General features: G+C 36.7%; 1 protein-coding gene across 1 annotated transcript in view; it reads left to right on the top strand.

Annotated features, from left to right (window-relative positions):
• OTOG (otogelin) overlaps positions 1–22,898 on the top strand; it is a 104,784-nt gene that overhangs the window by 10,428 nt on the left and 71,458 nt on the right. Inside the window, 15 exon segments of the mRNA XM_019474491.1 lie at positions 126–280; positions 672–790; positions 1,188–1,393; positions 2,988–3,118; positions 3,992–4,098; positions 4,977–5,086; positions 5,920–6,045; positions 7,226–7,334; positions 8,205–8,251; positions 9,150–9,295; positions 15,791–15,923; positions 16,933–17,110; positions 18,961–19,085; positions 20,583–20,795; positions 22,431–22,596. Coding sequence (XP_019330036.1) covers positions 126–280; positions 672–790; positions 1,188–1,393; positions 2,988–3,118; positions 3,992–4,098; positions 4,977–5,086; positions 5,920–6,045; positions 7,226–7,334; positions 8,205–8,251; positions 9,150–9,295; positions 15,791–15,923; positions 16,933–17,110; positions 18,961–19,085; positions 20,583–20,795; positions 22,431–22,596 — 2,071 coding nt within the window.

Below are 22,898 nucleotides of genomic sequence, written 5' to 3'. Positions count from 1 at the left end.
TCATGCCTTAGTATTTTTCCCTCTTTTCTGTGGTGGTATTTCATAGCATACCACATACATACATCTCAACTACAGATCGAATCCAAAAACCAGTGGTACTTCTCAAGTGACTCTCCTTTTGTTAGTGTATAATACAGGTGCTGAAAGAGATCATATATGCAGAACATGGGGCCAATATAATTTCGAAACTTTTGATGGACTCTATTATTATTTTTCTGGGAAATCCACATATGCGCTTGTGAGACATACTGAATTAGATGAACAGAGTTTTTCCATACAGGTAGGGGACTGCACTTATACGTTCCTTTTAGCTGTTGCTGAGCTTGCTAATAATGTATTAGTATTTAGAGATTAAAAATAACTTGTGATGATAATATGGGGTTCTAGAATGTAATCTAAATGTAATTCTAATGTAATGTGGGCTACCAGTTACTATAGCACAAAATGTAAATAGCTGGAAGGAAACTGATGTGTGTACTATCAGAACCTGCTGCTGGTGTGAAAAGACTGCTCTAAAAGAGTGCTCATTGTACTCAAGTTTTTGGGGAAGAGTGGGACCAAACTACTTGTTCACATGCTGAGGGTGGGATTGGGAGTATTAGTTGTGTAACATGGGTTACAAAGAGTTTGATTAAAATCTTGACTCTGATACTAGTAATTTTATTTGGCAGGTGAATAATGATCCTGAATGCCATTCTTCTCCTTACTCCTGCAAAAGGTCCATTAGTTTATTCTTTTCTGGAGGTGAACAGATCAAGATGAGCAGTGAAGTCACCTATAAAGGATTTGGGTAATTGCACTCATGTTTCTGATGCTGTAGTTACGCTGGAACTAATCTCATGATACTGATTTGATAACAGAGATGTAAACTAGATCACTTATTTGTTGGTAGCTTAAAAAACCCCAACTATCCAGACCACAGCTGTAGTAATTACTCCCCATCCACAGAGTAGTGTCTGAAGGTGTTATCTAAATGAATGGTACATAGTATTAAGAAGCATAACTGCTGACACTGATCCTTTGATTTTTGCTTTTATTTGCAAATTCATCTTTTTTAGTGGAATTACTCAATATGTATGTCGGGGGTTTTCCGATCGATGAGGAAGTCATTAAATCAGCAAGTAATTTATTTTTAATAGTGATATCTTCTCATCTAAAGTTGTTTTTGATTCTGTCTCATTTCTCAGAGTACAGTTACCTTATAGTATTGGAAACTTACACATCCAGAAGCTAGCTGGATACTTCCTAGTCAGGCACCAGTATGCCTTTACTCTGGCTTGGGATGGTAAGTCTGCAGCGTATATCAAAATGGCACCAGAGTATCTGGGCAAAACACATGGACTGTGTGGAAACAATAATGCTATCCTGCAGGATGATCTTGAAACTAGTTATGGTGAGTATTTAAAATACTTCCTCTTGTGTTTAATACAGGTTTTTTTTTCAGGTGAACTAAATGTTACTTTGCTTAGTTGTCAATTGTAATGCTAATTGAATATAAGATGGGCAACTCTTGAAATGGAAAATATGATACGGAAATACTTCTGGTAGATGATATTGTTAGTGAAGAGGGCCAATTTCAATATAAATGGGGCTCTGAGGAGGAAGATCTTTAAAAAGCATGACAAAAAGCTGTCTTACTCCATTAGCTACAATGATATTTGTACTTCAGTTTCCTAGGTCTTGAAAGGTAAAATCTACTTTTAAATGTTCACTGCCCTCTTAGCAATTTTATATAGAAGCCTGTGGAAGCTTGAGATACTGCTATTGGAAATAAATCTATAATTTTAATCAGTAAATCAAATCGATGAAGACTGCCAAATCTCGTTTGGTCTGGCACTTCATTTATGCTAGCAGTTTCAGAAGTGACCAGTGATTCTCGGATACCAACTTCAGATAATTCCTAGAGTCTTGGCTTTCAGTAAATACTGAGTGAAGTCCTCTATAAAATAAAAAGAACCAGGGGAAAAAATCAGGCCCCTTGAAAGGTATCTCAAGTTGGATGATAAAAACTTCTGGAAATCATTGCTTTGGTCTGTTTAACTCTCTGCTCCTCCTCTTTAAAATTAGGGTCTTTCTGTAGAGTACTACTTCAAAGCTCAGAGTACAATATGTAGTAGGTTTCCTCTGTTGTTTAAGTGTGCCACTCAATTTTAGAAAGCATCAGCCCTGCACTAGTATCAGCTCTTACCCCCATTGAATAGTTTGCTCACTAAATAAAAATGCTTAAAATAATACCAACATCAATAGCTCATTGTCCTCATTGCCTTCAGAGACTTTCCTCTACCCTCTCACCTTTCTCAGGATATCTCAGTCACGTAAAGCTGTGATTGCAGCACAAGTCAATACACTGCATACTAGCTTTATCCAATTAGGTTGGGGAGCAGTAGTAATAAAGATATGGCAAGATACACGTTCGTGGGGTAATCCAAGTAGTAATCAATGTCACCACTTGTCTATGATAGATAATAGCTTTCTTAGCTAGTTTAAAGCTAGCACGGACATTTCTACTTATGTGAAAAAGTCACACCTTTACTTGGTTAATGTATACAATCATTTGTCTCCTTGCAGTGACCCAGGAATGCCTTATCTTTCTTGGGTTTTAGATTCTCTGTTCGGAGTTTCATATAAAGTAACAGTATAGACCTATGTATATACAGTTTATTACAGCTTTTCTTTCCTTTCTTCCATTCAAGGACTACAGCAGGCACAGTCCTGCTCCCTAAAGTCCTTCCTTGCCAAATCGCATGAGTAAGCTTCTTTCTGCCATTCTAAAGCCTTCCTACTGTAGTCCCTTTTAAAAGTATTTTTGTTTCTTAAAAGGACCAGATTGTCTTCAGACTAACAGCTGATTCATTTAGTTGTAGGAAGGGTTTGGTGCGCTCTGCTTAATGTGATGTTTTGATTATTGAGATGTTTCCTTGGGAAATCCTATAGAAACGCTGTTGTTGTTCCAAGTCACTGTGTGACTGTGTGTGTGTCTTGTTTAGGAAAACTGACAGATGATGTAACAGAATTCGTAGAGAGTTGGCAGGAAAATCCTCCAGAAGGAACACCCAATTGGGATAAATCTCTTCTCAATGAACCACCCTGCCTGACACAAAGCCATGAATCTCTACAGGTTTGGATCAACACAAAAGGGTTATTACAATAGTTGCTGGTTCTAATTAAAGCGAGAATTTGACTTAACGCTTTGAAGGAGATTGGAAATATTCTCAGTTCTTCTTTGAAGAGGTGGATTAAAATGATTGCTGCAGCAGAGCTTCCCTTGTCCTCTCCTTTTCCCCCCAGTTTTCTTCTGTATGAGTTTATAAATTAATTCTTGATCTCTTCAAATGTTATATTGTCTGCATAGCAGCCAGTAGAAGTACTTTGAATCTGGGGCTAAATGAGTGAAAAGTTGTAAAGTAGAGGTGCATTCTAGAGCTGGTTCCCATTCCTTCCCTTAGGAAGGATAGAAAGAAGCAGACAGGCAAAACCAGAATGAGAGCACAGTTAATTTGCCAGTGTTTAAAAAATAAATTGTTACTTTTGTCCATCACATTGAAGTGTTTTTTCCTTTTAAGTAATATTTTCAAGATACAGCCCTGATTTGAAACTAAAGCTGATGCCAGGCATGTTCTATTTCTGTTGCCTTTTACTGTGTAATTTAACTAAAATTAAGACTATTTCAGGTCATCTGTGCTTAGCTGCAATATGGTCTATGCCTTTCTTGGGGAAGGGATATGTTTTACTCCCATTGGTATGACCTTGGATAAAAGATTCAATGTTATGAATACTCTGGCATGGAGAGCAATATGTTGCTAGCCACTGCTTCTAGTTGATGAGAGGAAAGTGACTCCTAGTCACAGACTGAGATGTCTGTTCTGATTTTTCCATAGTATTCTCCTAGTCACAGACTGAGATGTCTGTTCTGACTTTCCATAGTATTCAATTCTGCTTAGGTTTATTTTTGAAAACCTTCTCTTCACAACAGCTGTCTCATTCATTACAGAGGGCATACACTCTGTGTAATATCCTGTTACATACCCCGTTTGAACAATGTCATGAATATGTGAGTCCGGTTCCTTTTATGGCAAGCTGCGCCAATGATCTTTGCATGTGAGTGAATGTTTTTGGGTAATTCCAAAGCTGCTATAAAAAACATTGTCCTTCAATCATGAGAATGAATTGTAAATGTCAACAGAACTAATGTGTGTCTTTTTCTGCGTATCAGTTTTTTATCTAACATTCTTTTATTATCTTGCTTTTCTCACTTTTTCTAGCTTTACTGCCAGAAATTTCTGTGGAGTTGTTCTTGTTTTCTTTGGTGTAAGGATGACCAAAATCAGGCCCAGATATTTTCATAATTTGTTAGTGTACCTTCCCTTGAATATGGCATCTGTTTTGATTCTGAATGTGCAACATCATTAGTATTTCTAACCTTAATGAAAAGTAATAGTGAATAGATCAGTCTGGCATCCGTAAGCCATATGTTAATCCAATGAAAAGAGGAATTTGATTACTATTTGAATTTATGCTATCATTTCACAACCTGCTATGCTCCTTGCCTGAGCAGTTTTGACTAGTTAAATTAACAGGTAGGACAGGAGAAGATAATTTCCATTTCTTGTACCGTGGTGACTCACTGGTGGAAATCTTACACTTTCTTCTTGTGAGTTTTCTGAAGGATGTTATTCCTTTTGTAAAAAACAAGACCTTTATTCAGGTCTGTTTATACTGCTGTATCTCTGGTTTTCATGGATTTTTTTCAGGAAATTAGCATCAGGTCTCAAATATATTGATGACCTGTCTTCAAGTGTGGCACAATGTCTTACCCATTTAAGACTTTTAACCTAGCCAAACAACATAGTACTTTAGAACATTATTGAAGTAGATTCAAACAACGTGGTTGTGTGCAATGCACGAGCACTCATGAGGTTATGATTGCATGTTTGAATGTACATAGAAAATAATATGTCAATTTTTATTTGTGTAAGGTCAGCAGTTGATAATGCAACTTGGTGTCGAGCACTAACTGAATACGCCAGGGCATGTGCCCAAGCAGGAAAGCCACTTCATGGATGGCGAATGCACTTTCAGCAGTGTGGTATGCAGATGCTTTTGTACTTGGAAATACTGCTTAGTAGTTGTATTTTTAAGAGTGCCCTTCATACTTTTACTACTTTGTCCTTCCTCCTATTTTGCACTCATATAGTTCTCAATGAAAGCATAACTATGGACTCACTTCGAGGCTGCATAAATGCGATGGAATTTCTTTTTTATATGTGTAATTTGTACTGAATGTATTTAAAGCACTAAGCTTATTAGAATGTGTTTTAAGAACCTTCATACTAAAACATCAGAGCTTCTTTAAGATGATTAACCATTTGTTTTTTTACAGAGCTACTCTTTCAAATACTGTCAAAGTCTTCACGGCTTTCTGATATATAAAATGTGTGTCATGAGTGTTAAAAATAAATCTGAATTATACTTGCGTAAGTCTCCATCTTAGAAGTCACAGAAAGTAAGTTTGAAAGAGATCATCTAATTTGTCTGCCTGTCTGGAATACAGGACCAAAACTGCTTTGTCATTCATGACAGAAGATTTCCCCTGTGTTTCCAAAAATGCTTGTTAATGGATATTCTACTACTTCCTATGCTGGTCTGAGTATCTAAATAGCTCTGCTGTAAGAAAGTTTCCCTGAGTCTCCCTTGGTGTAATTTAAGATTATTCCTTCTCAGTGCACCTTTAATGGACAGAATATTAATATATGTATATTCTGTGTGTGTTATGAAAGGCATTGTTTCATTATTCTAGACAACAGATACTCAGTTGACTGACTAAAAAGTAAATACCTGAAAGAAACATGTGCAATCTATTTAAGCCCTGAGGCGGTAGCACAATACCTTTTCATTTCTCTACCTGTTTGTATTTTTTAGTTATTACCTGTGCTGAACCCTTGACCTACAATGAATGCATCAGTTGTTGCCCTGTTTCATGTCATCAACAATCACAGTGCATTGACAGTGAGCTTCCCTGCATTGATGGATGCTACTGTCCAGATGGTAAGTTTTGCTTCTCAAATACATATTTGATTCCATATAACTTTCAGATTGTTCTCCCCCAAGTTTACATACCTACATGGCCTGGCTAGATTAAGGCATTCACAGGAGCTCTTTATAAACCCAGTGCCAACAAAGTGTGGATGAATGACCTTGTTTTCCTTGTAACTGACAAGATCCTTTTCCTCCCTCTAACAAATGGGAATAGGTTTCAGCACAGATCCACATTCTAGCCATAGAGCTCCACAATTTGAATGAAAAATGGGGTTTGCTCTGTTGTTGACAGGGCAGCCATCCTCCTAATTCTGGTTGCTGCTCTCTTTCTTTTGGTGTGTGGTTTGTGGTTTGGGTTTATTTCCTGAAGAATGTCTGCAAGGTCAGGTGCTTAGGAGAGCTCAAAACGTGACATGACTAAAACTCATTCATGTGGCCAGAAACAGGTTCTGATACTGAGATTCTTACACTGTTGTATGGTTCTGGCAAGTGAGGTATTTACCCATGTGGCCTATAGCAAAACTTTACCCTTATTACCAAAATATACTTCGATGTCCAGTTTTCCCCTTATTACTGGCTTCTCTTGGGTACATAATTCTGTCTGAAAGAGGACAGAGAAAGTTATGCCATTGATCTCAAGTCCTGGCTCTTATACATATCCTGATGATTTATAAGTATAATAATCTTTGTCATACATTTTATCTTTTATGGGCTAGTAAAGTCTTTTAGCCTTTGGTTCTCTAAAATTGGAATGATTTTAAAACAAAAAAAAAGCAAAAAACCATTATAGTAAAATACGGACCAAACAGTGCCTTAAAACATAGAGGCAAAGATTTGTAAAGGTGTCAGAAAAGAAGCCAAAGGTACTCAAAGCAGCATGGTTTGATGTTTGTGTGTGTGTGTTTGGTTTTTTTGTGAGTGGTTTCCACCCCCTCTTCCCCAACATTGAATACCTGTTATTCATACTATTGTTAATGTATCTCAAGCAATTTAGGGACTTGGTCCATGTAATGTACTTTTATTTAATATAATTCAAGTGCACACTTGTCCTGCAAAAATGACTACCAAATAATCTAGAGTTTTATTATCATACATGACCATTTGTGTTGTTCTTGGGTATACTTGTTAGTGCTCCATCAGCCACGTGTACAGATATTTCACTTTTTTCTTGTTGTTTTATTTCTTCTAGGCTTAATTTATGAAAATGATTTGTGTGTCAAACCTGTGGACTGTCCTTGTGACTACCATGGAAGTTTCTTTGAAATGGGTTCAGTGGTTTATGAGGAATGTAATAACTGGTTAGTAATTTTTCTTTTTATGCTGTGGACTTAATATTTCATGGTCATGAGAGACAACTTGTTTAAGGCCTATTTCAGTTAAAAATTGAATAGAGTTGGTAAGTCCTCACTGTTTCTACATACAAAAACTGTTGTTCCGTATATGTTTTGCAATGAAGGGAAAGATAAAAGGAACTATAGAACTATTAATGTGGAAGAAGAGCAAATGACAGATGTTGCAGAGAATACTGTGATGTTTAGTACTCTTTTCACCTTGAACTCTGCTTCAAACTAAAAGGAATCTAGAATTCAAAGTCTTAACAGGAGAATTACTTTGACTTTAATTAATCTCCTGTTTGTGTTGTCTCGCTTGGACACAAAGAGCCTAATGTCAATATTGACACTAAGCTGCTGTTTTAGGAATTTTGAAGTTAATTTTATACATTGGAAAGAAAAGTTTGTAGGAAGAGATAATGCCTTTTATTGGATCAACTTAATTGAAGAAAAAGGATGAGCATGTAGATGTGCAACTTCTTTTTTTCATAACAGTTCTATTGTTTTAAAGTAATAGGATTCAAATTGCTTGTGTTTTATTCTTCTCAATTTTAATCATCCTTAACTTTTATAATGATTATCAAGGAGCTAAAAAGAAATAAAAGTGTTACTGGATGCATGGATGAAATTTCACCTGATCATATCCTCATAACAAGCTCTTGCCACAGCTTCCAGGCATTCTAGTGACTGTGATAGCTCTGTTGCACTCTTTTGTGAGACTCAAGACACTTGGTGCTCATTTCATAGAGAAGGAATCCAGGAAGAACAAATGAGGGACAGCCATATATACTTCACCAAAAAAGAAAGAAGTATGAAACCTTTTTGTTTTTATTTCAGCACTTGCACTGGAGGAAAGTGGATTTGTACAAATCTTACATGTCCAGGTATGTGAAAGTCTTGAATACTTAACTTTTTTTAATAACCAAATTTTTACTTGGGGTAAAATATTACTGTTAGATCCTAATGTGATATTTCACTATATAATTTGTATTTTTATTTCTATCTACATATAAACGCATCTATACACAGTAGATTAAATATTAAAATGGTCTGAATAGCAGGCATCTGCCTTTCAGCTTAGCACAGTAATGTGTCTCCCTATACATCACTAGAATGTCTCTGGTAGATGGCACTACCTGGTCATTCTTGTCATTCAACTTAAGTTTCCTCTGCAGTCTTCACTTGACAGACTTATGGCAGGATTACTTTTTTCCCCCACAGTATTGCTGGCTAGTGATATAGTATGTAGGTATTGTACAAATTATCAGTTAATTATTTTCACAACATGCCTGTAGAATAAGGAATGTTATTCTCGCTTCACAGATAGGAGGCTAAGCTACAGAGATTAAGGTCCAAAGGATTTTGCATGTTAAAGGTACCCATGGCCTCATGGTTCTTATAGCTGCCAGTAGACTCAAGCACTGGTCTCAGAGTTATCAGCTAACTGTGGGAGTGCTTAATGTTTCTGCAAATCAGTTTTTAGAGCCACAAATCAAATACCCAGAACGTAAGGATCACACATGTTGCCTCCTTCTGGGGGAAGAATTGTTTAGGTATCCTGGCCTGGCATCAGGTAGGAACTCCATAACAAAAGTAAGGATAAGGTTCAGTTCCTAACCATGTTCCTAGTACCTGGTTATAATATATTATGTAATATAATTTATAAAATACAATTTTATAAATTGTAGTATGTATCAGAGTGTATGAACTCTACAGGAGTAATAACTGTTGAGACTACACTGTCTTTTCTGAATACTTAAATGCATTATTTGTGTTTGTCAGCTGAATGCTCAGTTTCAGGAGACATTCATTTCATGACATTTGATGGGCGCAAATATACTTTCCAAGCTACTTGCCAATATATTCTAGCAAAAAGCCGTACGTCTGAAGCGTTTACCATATCCTTGCAAAATGCTCCTTGTGGACAGGTAAGGCTTAGAACCTTTTTGTAATGTTTGTATCCTGAAGGGTTTATTAATCAGGGGGAAAAAGTATTAAAAAAAAAAAAAAAAATGAAAGCTACCTGCCATTGAATATATTAAAATTAATTAGTAGCAACAATTTTCCTTAATGTTGAAATAGTTGAACAGCAGTGCAGAGGAAGTCTGTACCTAAATTCTCATGTTTGCTTGCGATAAATAGAAAAGATTATGCTAGCGTTCTGATTCAGTGTTCACTGAGGTCATTCAGTAGCATATGGTGGTTCCTGCAGCAAACCCTGGATGATGACTTGTTTTCTTGAGCTTTCTGAGTACATCTTTGTGGATTTGCAGCCAGCACAAAATAAGCCTACTGCTTATTACTGCTTGAAGAAAGAATAACTTTTTTGTGCCTTGAATATAGATTTCTCTTTCAGCTTTGTTTTTGCAGCTTGAAATTCACTTTTACTTACATTGATATGAAAAACTTGGGATAGTTTTGGGGACAGCTATCTCGGACTTTGGGTATATGTATGCATCTGTTACTGTTGTTAAGTTGGTATCCTGTACAATTGATTTCAGCCAAACATGCATGTGCATATGTATAGCTGATACTAAGGGTGCTCCTACTTTATATTTGAAAGCTTCTGATACTGTACACAGAAGCAACCAAATATTTAATCTGCTTTATGTCCGAGACCCATTCTCTTTCCTTTTTTGTTGTGTATGTGGATTTCTGAGCATGTATTATAACGTTGTACGTGTGAGGTATGGAACACTGGTAAGATTTTCACTACAGCATTTCATTCTTATTACAGTCTTGATAGGTCTTGTAATTTTGAGAAAGTTAAGGCAAGTTAGAATAGATTTTAAACGTATATAAGTGGTGTGAGAAGTGTAGTTGACTGAGTTGAGCTGTTTTCTGGAGTTGTGCTTTTCTCACTGACTTTGAGTTCTACATGTGCACGTAAGGGCAGAATTTGGCCCACATTTGTATTAGGGTCATAAAGCTACTAAGCTGCTGGACTTGCTGTAGGAGCAAGATGTTAAATTTTATATCTTGGCCAGATTTATGTTCTGTCTCCAGTCGTCCTGTGTAACGATTTTCACCCAGGAGCAACTGTACAAATACTTGAAGTGTATATAGACTTAAATGTGACTCTCCTTGCTGTGTTTCTAGACCATCTACTGTGTGTTAGGCCCAAATTTTAGTTCTTAGCATGATGAGCTTCCATATTGTTGCAGTTACGTACTTCGCATAAAATCAGATTTAGCACCATTACTTTTTACTTCTGTGGAGGTAACCACTTACACTTCATTATAGTAGTTTTCTTTTGTGTTCTAAATACATGTGTGATTCTATAAGTCCTTTTACACTAATGATTGCATTAATTCTTCTCTGCAGCTTGTATTGTTCGTGCATTTGAGATTTCCTTGGGAAGAAAAATGGCCATATAAGTTGTCATGCCACACTTTCTAAATGCATATTTCAGTAAAATCTTTTTGTCCTTGTGCACTAAAACCTACTTCTCTGTACGACAGAGAAGACCTTTAAGCAGAAGGAAGTCATGTTAAAGTGGCATAGACAAGTTTATTATAGTAGAAATGATTTATTTGCAATCCAGGTAAGAGATGGGAGACTGAGTGCGTGGAGTCGCCTTCTCATCTCAGTGATAAAAGTTGAGAGGTAAGAAAAATAGCTTAATTGGATAGAGACCAAATATATTTTCCAACCAGATGATCCACAAGTAAATGTCCCACTATGTCTCCTATGGTTCCTAGGAGAAGTGTATCAGGACATCAGGCGAGGTATGTGACAGGGCATAGAGGTTACCAGTGATGAAAAAGTGGATTCCTGTGTTGTAAATACGACTGCTTTATGACGCTCTAATAGCCTCTAGCTCCTTGAGGTAGAAGAGTTACAGTGGGGTCTGTGAAATGAGATCTTGGCGAGGACATGCACATTAAAAAAACTTCTAGACTTTAACCTCTGTGTGCATTGTCCTTTGGGTTGGGAAGAATCTGGTGAATCCTGCTAGTATTTCCTATTTATGGGAAGGTTGAGACTGTTTCAAGATGCAATATATCTGATCATTGCTACAACTTCCTACTTCAAATGCATATTTGACTTAGCTTATTCTGATTTTAATGAGTTTAGCTGGCTTCATTCTGTGCTAACCTTGGGATCCTGAGGAGCTGACTAAGTCAGTATCATCATCTAGAAGAAAAAAAAAATAGAATAGCTGTGAAACAAAACATAAACATAGGCATTCAACATAGGCATAAATCTATTCAGTCAGCATAATATCCTCAGAACTTCAGAGTCCAACAAGCTTGAGAAAGGTGGTTGTATATTGAAGCTGTGTCCTGTACTGTATGGTTGAAGATAAGCAAAGGGGATCCCCAAAGAAACACTCTAGGCAACTTTTTTTATCAAATGAAAGTTGAGGCATGATTGACTTCTTGCAGAAGCCCACAGTGAGATACCTTTCAGCCTGACCTGTTGAAAAGCCCATCAATGGACAACAGAGGTCTGGAGCAAATATCTGCTATGGTACTGTGCAGGATATGTATTGTGGGTCTCATTCCCTTTTGTATTACAGAACACTTACCTCTCTGCAAAACAGACAGAAATGTGCCTTTTGGTTTAGTAGTTGTGATGCTTTTATTGGGGAAAGTGATAATCAAATTAGTTGGCTTTCTGCAGCACTTGTGAGACTGCAAAAAGCCTTGCATCTTCTTCACCCTGACTTAGGGACTTTGCTTAATGTGTCTCTATGTCTCTGTGGTTTGTAGGTGAAAAAACAGATTCTCTTTGCTTTTAATACATGTTGGGCTTCATATTTCACCTAGCCTTTAACAAAGCTAGCCTGATCAGTCTTTAATACATATAGACTTTTACAGAGGTTTGAGTGAAGCATTCTGGACATTAACAGCCAGGTGGGTGATCAGAGGCTTATGTGCTATGTTCCAGAGCTAAGTGCTGCTAATTTAATTATCAATGTACAAGTGGTGAGTGGGTAGTGAGAACAGTTTGTGTACTATAATGGAAGAATGTGGGGCTTCAGTGCAGCTATTCAAGTATCTAACTATCAACTAGCTGGTACTACTTGGCAGAAGAGCTGCTTTACAGTTCCCTAGGCACCATCCATTATCTTTTTCCCATTTATAAAAACTAATGAATTGAAATGGGAAGCTAAAAGATTCGTAGTGCAGAATCTCATATTTCTTGATGGTTTGAGATTTTGTGTGCTTTTTTTAAAAAAAAAAAAACCTTATCAGTCCCATCTCATTCAAGCAGATTAAAAAATGTAGAAAGAAAATACCTGGGGAGATTTTAGCTCTCTGAATCACAAAGAATCCAGTCATCTAGAGCCTTAGACCTGGTGACATAAACAGTCATCAGGCAACAAGTTATTTCAAAACGATGTGAAATTTTGTTTAAGCACTTTCTGGAAGGAGAATCAGTCAAGTGATCAGCACAGCTTAACCTTATCTGAGTTTCAGGTGACAACCTCCCTGGCTTTGTAGTTTGTATGATGAGAAGGTCTTCTGAATATAGAAATTTTTTTTGTGTCTAGTAAGAGAAATGTCCATTCCTGTGAAAACACCTGCTGAAAGTTGGCAGGGGCAGTGCTGTGAAAGAAGCAGTTCATTGGAACAGAGAATAATTGTCAGGCAGAATTTCTCCTTTAGTTTCAGCATGAAGGAATAATAAAGCTTTTGTCGATATTGTGTAGTAATGTATGTACTATGGAGGGTTGTTCTCTTGGCTCTGGTCCGCTATGCATACCAGCTGGTATTCTTTTATTTTCAGCTTCTTAAAAGGTTGACAAAATTGTCAATTTATAGCCACTGTTGCTGAATGATATGCACAGAAACCTAATTTCTTAGTAAAGAGGCAGGACAACAAGATAAGCTACAATACAGGTATCTGTCTCCACCATCAGTCCAGGAGAGCTGGTTGAGCTGATGAAATATCTCCAGTTATTTTTATAATTCACTATCTTTAAGTTTCATTTTATCATTTCAGCTGTTGGTGAAAGATCAGTGTTGCACTGTTATTTAGAGGCAGGGAAATTATGAATGTAGTTTTTAATCTTTACACACCACTGTGTGTACTTTTGTGTCCATGGTACTTGAAGGACTGACATGATCTGCTCCATGCTAGTTCAGCATCTGTCAAAGCCACATGGTAGTGTTCAGAGATCCTTGCAGCTCTAGTAATTGTTTTCAACGAGTAGGGTGACATTTGCCCTGTATTAGGCGAGTCCCAGTGAAAGTCAGTGAGAGTTGGATAAAAGTGTAAATATTTGAACTGAACTTCCTAATCTGTTTGCACTGTGAATGGTGCTATTCATGGTATAATTTTGCTGTTAGTGTGACTGTCCAAAGGTAAGGATATTTTAACTAAATCTTGTTCAGTGCCCCTTTCAGCACTGAAGATGCTTAACATTTTACTGTTTCATCATCAGTTATGCCTTCAGTGTAGGCAGTGGGACTGGAAAGTGCAGCCTCCTGCACCTCTGCTGGACACTTCTGGACTGCAGCTCAGGGCCAGATGCAATCAATGAGAAATTTCCTACAGTGAGACCTATGCTGCTCTTTGACCAAGTGATTTCAGATATGTCTGTGTATGTTTTGGTATATAAGACATTATGAGACATTGAAGATGCATAATCAAGATGAGAGTAAAATGAACAAATAGTATGCCAAAAGTGGCCGGACCCAATTTTTATTGTTGTTCTGGAATACCTTTTAAATGGTTACAAGGTCTTGCAGTGAAGGAGGCTGAACAGAAGAAACAGCAGTTGGGTGCTTCCCCCTTTCCTCTGTAGATGGCAGGGAACAGACAGTCTCTTAACTTTATCCAGCCGTGCTAAGCCAATGTAAATAAGCTGATGTCTCAGAAGCTATAGTAAAGAGTACAGCAGGAGTGGCAGAAACTTAATTCCTTCCTAGAGCAAAGAGAAAGTAGAAGGTGGACTGTGATTCTGATGTTTTTCAGCATATAGCAAGGTGAATTACAGGATGCTGACATGGTAACGTTCAAGTCATCTCTCGATCCACCTCTGTGCCTGATTCTCTGTGATATAACATTTTTCTTTTTAAAAAATTAAGTGGTGATCAAACTCATTCTGTTAAGTCTGTGAATATTCTGTGATTAATAAACATGCTTTAATAAGCATTCTTTCCTTAGTGGTGTTGAAAGCCAAAGTACCTGTAGTTACTCTGAAAGGTGGAAGTCCTGGCCTGGAAACTTTGATACAAGTTAATCATCTATCTGGCTAGTTTCCATGTTATTTAGTACAGGTGTATTTGTTACTGTGATATGTTGAAAACATTCAATATTCAGTAGCCCTCAGACTTGTGCTGCTTTCCACCTGTGTGGTATGGTGTCTAGTTGAAGATCACTACAGTAGCATAAAACATGCAGGAATACTAAGGAGTTTGGGACTTCATTTAGGTACTAACCTGTTTCAGGACTTACTTGAATGGAAAAAAAAAAATCTAGCTTAACTAACGTAGAACCAAGTGGACTATAGTTAACTTCCGTTTTGATGAAAGCAGTTAACTTGAATTCAGTTCTTGATCTTTAAGCTGTTGTGAAATTTTCTTGTGTAGGCCATGTAGCTTCTTTATGTTGTCAGATACTAGCATTTCAGTCAATTAGCTGCTTTTGGTAATGCTGACAGTTAAGTGCCACTGAAGAGGGTGGGTGTAGGAAAGGTAGATGAGGTTGATCTAGGATTTCTTTGGAGTATGTTTCATCCCAACTGAAATGCAGTATTCCTTTTCATGTTTTTTCTATATGATGTTTTGACTTAGGGAACTGAAACAGAAATAATAATAAGCAATGGTAGTAACAATAAGCAGGTTGGGCCATTTGGATCTTCTGATATTGTATGCTGCCATGTTACTGCCTTTCTTTCGTCAATATTCATCCAGGGAGCTTACGAACATACTTTACAACTCCTCAGAAACAATGAACTTAAATGTATTTTAAATAATGATTCACAAGATGCTTCTGTCTTTCATTACTGTTTGCCTTTAAAAGAATTTTATATCTTAAATATGCTTTAAAAGAAGCTGGGTATATCAGAACACTTTAAATTGAAGTACAGATTTGGATTTCTGTGCACTGCTATGTGGATAATGCAGCCTTGTTTGTGAACATTAACTCAGCCTCAGTGGGTCTTTAATCGGGGCGTCTCATGAATTACAGGTGTCTTTGTACTAAGCTATGTAAGAATTGTTTAAGTTTCTCTTTCCAAATCCCACTTTTGCGCTGTATTTGCATAACAGGTTAGTGTTAGATTTTAACATACGTGTGAAATAATTCAAAACAGTAAGTTTTCTTACTTAGCTGTAAAGCTGTATGCACTCTGCTAAGAAGCAAGATACAACTGAAAATTTTCAATTCCCCAGTAATTATAGCTTTACTTGCACTCTTATTTAACATTCATCCTACTTTTTTTTAATTTATTTTGCTTTTACTTGTAGAACCAGGATGGATCATGTATCCAATCAATCAGCTTTATTCTTAAGCAGGACCCCAAGAGGCAAGTGACTCTGACTCATTCAGGAGATGTTTTGGTATATGACCAATACAAAATTAACCTGCCTTACGCAGATGGTAAGGAATAATATATATGCATATAACTCCTATCAAGCACTAAAGCAGTATTTTAATGGCATGTGTGTATGTTGTGATACTGTCAATATTGCTAACATACTGAAGTTAAGTGGTATATTGTTAATATCAACATTATTAATTTTTTATTAAATGTTTCACACATTAACTGCTGATGTACTTTTTACACTAATGGTAGGAGTTGTACAGTAGCTGTATTGTGCTAGTGTCTCTTATGTTGAGTATGTTCTGTCTCTAACAAGTCCAAATGCCATCCCTCACACTTACAAGGTTGGTTAGTTCTTTTCAGAGGGGAAATTATTTTCTCTGATTCTTGAGCTGAGTAATTTCTTTTACCTTTTTTGTAAGCAACTAGAATAAATATAAGTGGAAGGAGCCCTCTTGCCCCTTACAGATAAACTATAGATTTTCAGACAAAGAATTTCTTTTGTTTCTTTTTCTTTTTGCTTCGAGTTTTTAAATCTCTCCCTCTGGAAGATATTACCAAGTATTCTACATGTGAAACTCACAGAACAGTCATATATTCAATGTTAGCTTCAATGAGAGCTTTATATGCAAATAATTAGTACATTTGATGTCTGTGGGGCCTTGGCTCTTTGGGAATTTCCCAAAAAAGGCTTTAATACAGGAAGCATGTTGCTGGTGTTAGGATTAGGTTGTCTAAAATAAATGGTCTGCAGTGTTATCTGCAATGTTTGTGTCTTTAAATTGATTTGCTTTTAGTTAACCTTTATGAATATACCAGTGAACTCTGGATGCGTTTTTAAAAAGTGTGGTGACTGTCGTAAGTTTCTTGTTTTCTTCTTTAACGTGTGAATCAGTGTAACCTTTCATGAGAAATCAATGATTAGGGAAAATAAGGTCTTAATAGGAAAAAATGTAACTTACGTAAAAATGATATAAAACAAAAACAATGAAATGACAAGAAACAAAATGCAAATTACAAGCAGGTTTCCTTTGCTTTTCAACAATCTCTGCTTTTACTCACCAGAGTTATTTGAAATACGGAAACTCTCCTCTGTATTTCTGCAAGTAAAGACACACATTGGATTACAGATGCTGTATGACAGAGAAGGAATGAGGCTTTACCTTCAAGCTGATGGACGGTGGAGAGATGATACTGTGGGCCTTTGTGGAACCTTCAATGGAAATACGGAGGATGATTTTTTGTATGAATAGCTGCAAGATTTCTATTTGCCAGTATATGAATATCTACAGTTAGAGTGGTAGATCAAGTGTGTACTGAAGCTGAATGGATAGATACCAAGAATAATTTATTTTGAAGTTTAGTGTTAGTGAGATAGGTAGTAGGTTTTTGTTTGCTAACAGAAAATCTGTAACTTCAACTACAGGATATCAAGCCAGGTTTTACTTAAAGTATTTTAATATAAAAATGGTGAAATATATATGACTTGTAAGTGCTAGTTTATCTGAAAAGTTTTGTCCAAAATATGGAATGGCCTATATAAGGGACTTTCTGCCTCCCTGCAAGCCTCTTTATCTCTTTCCAGCTCCTGTTTTCTGCTGCAAATTCTAATCTGCTCTGTCTGACAGAGCCTTCATTGTTCAGTGTCTGCAGGCCGGCAACACAAATTGGCTGTTGGCTGTTGCCTGAGCTTCGCTTCATTGTTACGCAGTGAAAGGTGGTCAGAGCTGCGTGAGCACCACAGTCAAGATTGCTGTTTGTCCAGCTTCTTTGCAGCATATTTCCTACAGATACTAAAGAACAAATTCACTTCCAGAGGATCAAGCAGCCTAATGGAAGTGGGAGAAGGAGAACATGAATTTAGATCATGACAGAATATTTCTTTGACTGAGAGGAAAAAAAGAGTAGGAGGACTTTTCTCTCAAAACAGTTGGATTTTTTAAAATCAAAACTAATAGAAAAATGGGAAAACTTTCCATAATAGTTCCCATGTAAAAACACACACACACAAATATTCTAGTGGATTTTTGAACAATTTCTATCTTAGAGATTAAAAAGTATTATCAGAATATTGTTTATAACGAGACTAGGAAATATATAGACAGGATCTCAATGAAGAGATATTATTTATGTAAAAGGACTTAAAATATTTCTCTGAAGCAAATAAGTTTTGTAGTGTATTTTTGATGACAGTCTTTGGACTTGTTCTCAAATAAGTGAGAAGTTGTTCAATAGTTGATATTTGTGAAAAAAGCCCTTAAACTACAGGAACTTCAGAATTGTGCTGAGACATGACACAAACCATAATGTGCAAGCATCTTGACATGTACACAAAACACCTGATCCACACCAGATTTGGGAGACTTGCCATAGACAGTGGTGTCTTTTGCAACACCTCTACCCCCAGTTACTTTACCAGAAGTAATACTACTGGTTGTATGCCTAATGCAATCTTTTCCTTAGAGTGTAACATCCCATGTTTAAATGCATGCTCTCGGTCATTCTTCCTATACAATATTAACGTGCCTTGGTTATTTTGATCAAAGTCTTTCTGTCTTTCAGCTTCTGTTGCCCCTCTGCTTACCTGGGCCTCATGGATATCTATTCAATTGTTCTTGCAGTTATATCTCTGGACCCTTGGACTTCTGTTCCTTCCTCTTTCTTGCAGGGACTAGAGAGCCTGGGCAGTCAGCTACCCAGGAACAGACAGGAAATTATAGGTAGAGGAGAGATGAAAATGGATCGGATATCACTGAGGTGGCAGAAGTATGAATAAGAGAGTGCAGATTTTCAGGACAGTGGTGCTCCCTCCTTCTCTCTTGTGAAGATGGAACTTGGTCTGTTTTGATCTGTCCTTCATTACAAAGTATCTAATAGCTCCAGAGCACATCTTCTCTTTCGTTTCTGGCCCTTTGCCTGGAAGGAGAGAGTTGAGTCCTGAAACTTAAGCTGACAGTGCTTTATGGGAGAGTGCATGAGAATATGGGACAGTGGAAGGGGAGCTTGAATCAGCTCTGCTGAAGGGAGTGATAGAACTGAGACCATTCTGTAAAGACACTGTATCTTTTGTGACTGACTTCTGTTTTATAAAAGATCTCCAGTTGGAGTAACTGAAAGCACTCCAGAGCTGTTTGGAAACACATGGAAAACTTCATCGGCGTGCATTTTTGTGCATGACAGTTCACAAATGGATCCGTGTGATATTCATCTGCAGGCAGGTGGGCAGTGAAGGTCAATTGTTATTGACAAATGCATTTCTACTTATTATATCTGTGCCAATTTTCCTAGTTGGATCAGGTAAAGTAATAACCAGTCCTACCCACTGAAAAAATTAATACTTACAGGTAGCATTTGTTGAGTTCAATCCCCTAACAAATCATGTAGTATATTGTTTAAGTATTTTGTGATACTTGCAGAGGCACTTGAAGTACCCCCTTTTTATTTCTGGTTTGCAGTTACAATGTGTTAAGTTAGACATTCATTAAAGGTTGGTAGTATGTCTAGTATTGGTGATGCTGCTAGTTAAGATGGAGACTCAAAAGTATTACAGTATTCATTTTTGAAAATACTGAAAAAATGGAACATTTGGTTTAGTTGTCTGCTATGGAGGAGAATGAGTAGGAGAAAGATACTTATGCACTGCCAGCATTTAGATTCAGCTGAGAGGGTCCGGTTGAGGAAAGATGCTAGTGGCTAATGCCACGAGGACCACAGATGTTCACCAAGACATCCTTTAATAATGATGAACTTTGTAGATCATCAGTTATATCCATTTCACAGTTCCTACCACTTCTTGTCTTGGAATCTGCACACTTTTAGGCAAGATACAGAGGTAAAATATCGATTAAGGTTTTGCCTGTACTTTCAGTAGTGCTAGGAAATCATCACATCTCCTGCTACATCATCATCCCGTCTTTTGAGTATTTATACAATGTGCAGCACTAAGAAGCTGCATTCTTGGTAATGGGTTTGGACATGAATGTAGAAAAAAGTGGCCTGTATAGGAAGTCAGAAATTCTGGAAAAGGAATTTTGAAGTCCTGGTTTATGCATCTCTCTTATTTTGTGGGAAATACAAATTTGTCTCTTTCTGGGCATGCTAATGTAGCATATTATTTCTTTTGACTGTTGCACAATTATTTAATGCATTCAGAATTAAGATGTTCAGATGAGTGCTGTGTTTGGAGCTTCTTATGTAACCATTTGATACTGCTCTTGTTCTCCTGTGCAATAGTGTTACCCTAAGCTAGCAGCTCTGAGTGTGGTTGCAGCCTTATGCAACTGAAACAGTGGGTAACAGATTATTCTTTAAAATACTGACCTATTGAAGTAGTTACTGGGAATGACTTAAACTGAAGAGATGTGTAATCCTGTGTGTTTATGAAAGGCACTGGGTAGTGTGTAATGTCTGTTGCCTAACCCGCATCCATGAATCAGTTTAAAGATAGGAGACTGTATGTAGGCGTATGTATATATGTCTGCGTATTGTAAAGTTTTCAGAATGCCTTAAAATCATTTCCAGAACAAGTTCAAAACTATGACCAGCTAACTTCTTTTCTGTCCTTCCATACAGTTGTATAGATATCCAAGATAAAGTTATATATGGCAGTAGTATATAACTATGATATTAGTTGCATTGTATAGAGGACATTTTTTTTATTCCAAGTCTTTTTAAACTCCCTCACTGAAACAGTGTTTAATCTGTTATTTGTATAGCCTCTTATGCAGTGGAAGCTTGTAGCATCCTTACGAAAGAACTTTTTGCTCCATGCTACCCCTATTTGAGTCCTGTTCCCTATTTTGAGCAGTGCAGAAGAGACACTTGCAAATGTGGACAGATTTGTTTTTGCTCTGCTCTGGCCCATTATGCTCATCATTGCCAAAGATTTGGAGTTGTAATAGATTTCAGAGGAGTTGTCCCAGACTGCGGTGAGTTGCCTTTCACTTCTAGTCTTAAATAATTACTGTTTGAGGACTTCAGAATGACAATCAGAAAATAAAATTAATTGAATATAATCTTTTAAACGAGAAGAGGATTAATTCCAGCACGATCTTTTGTGTACAGGACAAGGTTCTCTTTTTGTCAAGACAGAGTTAGTTCCAGTGTTTTTAGAGGATTGTTCCTTTATAGTTGGCTTTCTTTAGTTCTTTTGACTTAAGAAACAATGCAAAGATTTTTTTAAGTAGTTGAGTTGGAGGGCTTCAAATATAGACATATTTTTAGTTCTGTATACATCTCTTATATGGCTTTGAATATCTCATACCCATGTTGATATTATTCATGAGCTGCATAAATAGGTTTGTTCTTTTCCTCGTAGATGCTAGGTTTATCTAATTCTTTAAATGAATGAGATGAAAAATGATGGGGATGTATTTAGCAGTTTTAGCTGGATTATTCTCAACTTCTGCTGTCTGACAATCTCAGCTTATTCTCTTACTGTCAGTGATGCTGAAATACACAAAGTGCTGAAATAAGTGTAGAGAACTGGTATTGTTGATATTTAATTGAAAATGAATGGAAGAATATAGATAGTGTAGAGATAACAGATGTCACCTTTGTCTATCTGCTCTATAAAGCCTCACAAGTAGAGGAGTGGGATGATATTATTAAAATCTTCAGTTTATATGAACTTTTAGTGATGCAAGAGATGTTGATAGGACATGTAGTACCCTCATCTACATTTTTTTAAAATTATAGAATTGGAAACCCTGTAAAACAACCCTAAACTGACACCCCTGATGTTTCAGTAGGTTTGGCTCCATAAACAAGTCTGAAAATCTTTTCTAAGGAATATTCAAGAATTTAACATCTGGTAGTTTACATCACATCATGTAATTTTCCATGTTGTAATGCATGATAAAGAGGATTTTGGAAAGTTGGTCCAGCTTAAGTATCTCAAGCTGGAGTATCTGTATGTATATCTGAAAAGGCTGGCTTGCTTGCAGCCATTATGGCACGAATGGCTGTGGTCCACTATGACTGAATGAATCAATCAAACCATTTAATTTTACTTTACTTTTCCAGAAACAAGTATAGTCTTATTAGAATATATTTAAAAAGTCATGCTTGTAGGGTATAAAATATGTGAATCTTTTTAGTATTTCAAGAACTTCAGATCTCTTTTTTTTTTTTTAAGTAGAACTTTATAGGAGATATATAAGGAGATATATATCTATATATACGTATAAGAAAACTTAAGATGGTATTGTGCAACATCTGCAAAGTACACGCATTTTATATTGCTTTTTTAATGTTTTCTTTAAGATGCTGTGCATTTCCCAAAGCCCATGCACAAGAGCCAAGCATTTTCAGAGTTAGAGGAAAAAAGCTTCAACTGTTCGGTTTCTCTAGTGTAAATCTGGATTAACTACGTAGACTTCATTGTACTCTTTATTACTGCAGATTTACATCTGTGTAGTTTACACAGCATAGTGCCAAGATAGCAATTTTAATGGAATTTAATGTGATTGGGAATGAAAGAATAGAGATGTTTATCAGAAAACTGTTGGGAGGTACTTGAGTCTCTTGCACTGTAATTTGAGAGATTTGTTTCATTTGGACAGCTCTTTCATGTGAAGATACAAAGGAGTACAGTACTTGTGTATCTACCTGTGGCAGAACCTGCCAAGCACTGTCTGTGCCAGAGACATGCAGCAGTGATTGTGTTGAAGGCTGTGCTTGTCCCTCTGGAATGTATTTGAATTCCAAGACTGAACGATGTGTACAGAGGTAGGTAAAGTTGCAATTCTGATAGTCACGCCCACTATTTTAGACCAGTGCATTTGCAAGTCAGAGTGAAAAGCTAATAAACATGTAATCTTGTAGATATTATGCATCTGTAAACTTGGCGGGATCTTAGAATTATACAGAATGTGTATATTCATCAAAAATAGCTCTTTTATAGTACTGACACTCATCGAACAATGATTAACATTATTGTTTGCTTAATGATTAATCACAATCATTGACATTATTGTCTGGTTTTTGGCATATAAGAGATACAAAAGGTGTCCATTGTTGTGTAGAGGTTC

Source organism: Aptenodytes forsteri, unplaced genomic scaffold (genome assembly GCF_000699145.1).
Source record: "Aptenodytes forsteri isolate BGI_AS27 unplaced genomic scaffold, ASM69914v1 Scaffold8, whole genome shotgun sequence".
NCBI classification, from domain to species: Eukaryota; Metazoa; Chordata; class Aves; order Sphenisciformes; family Spheniscidae; genus Aptenodytes; species Aptenodytes forsteri.
This window is presented reverse-complemented; position numbering and strand designations above follow the sequence as displayed.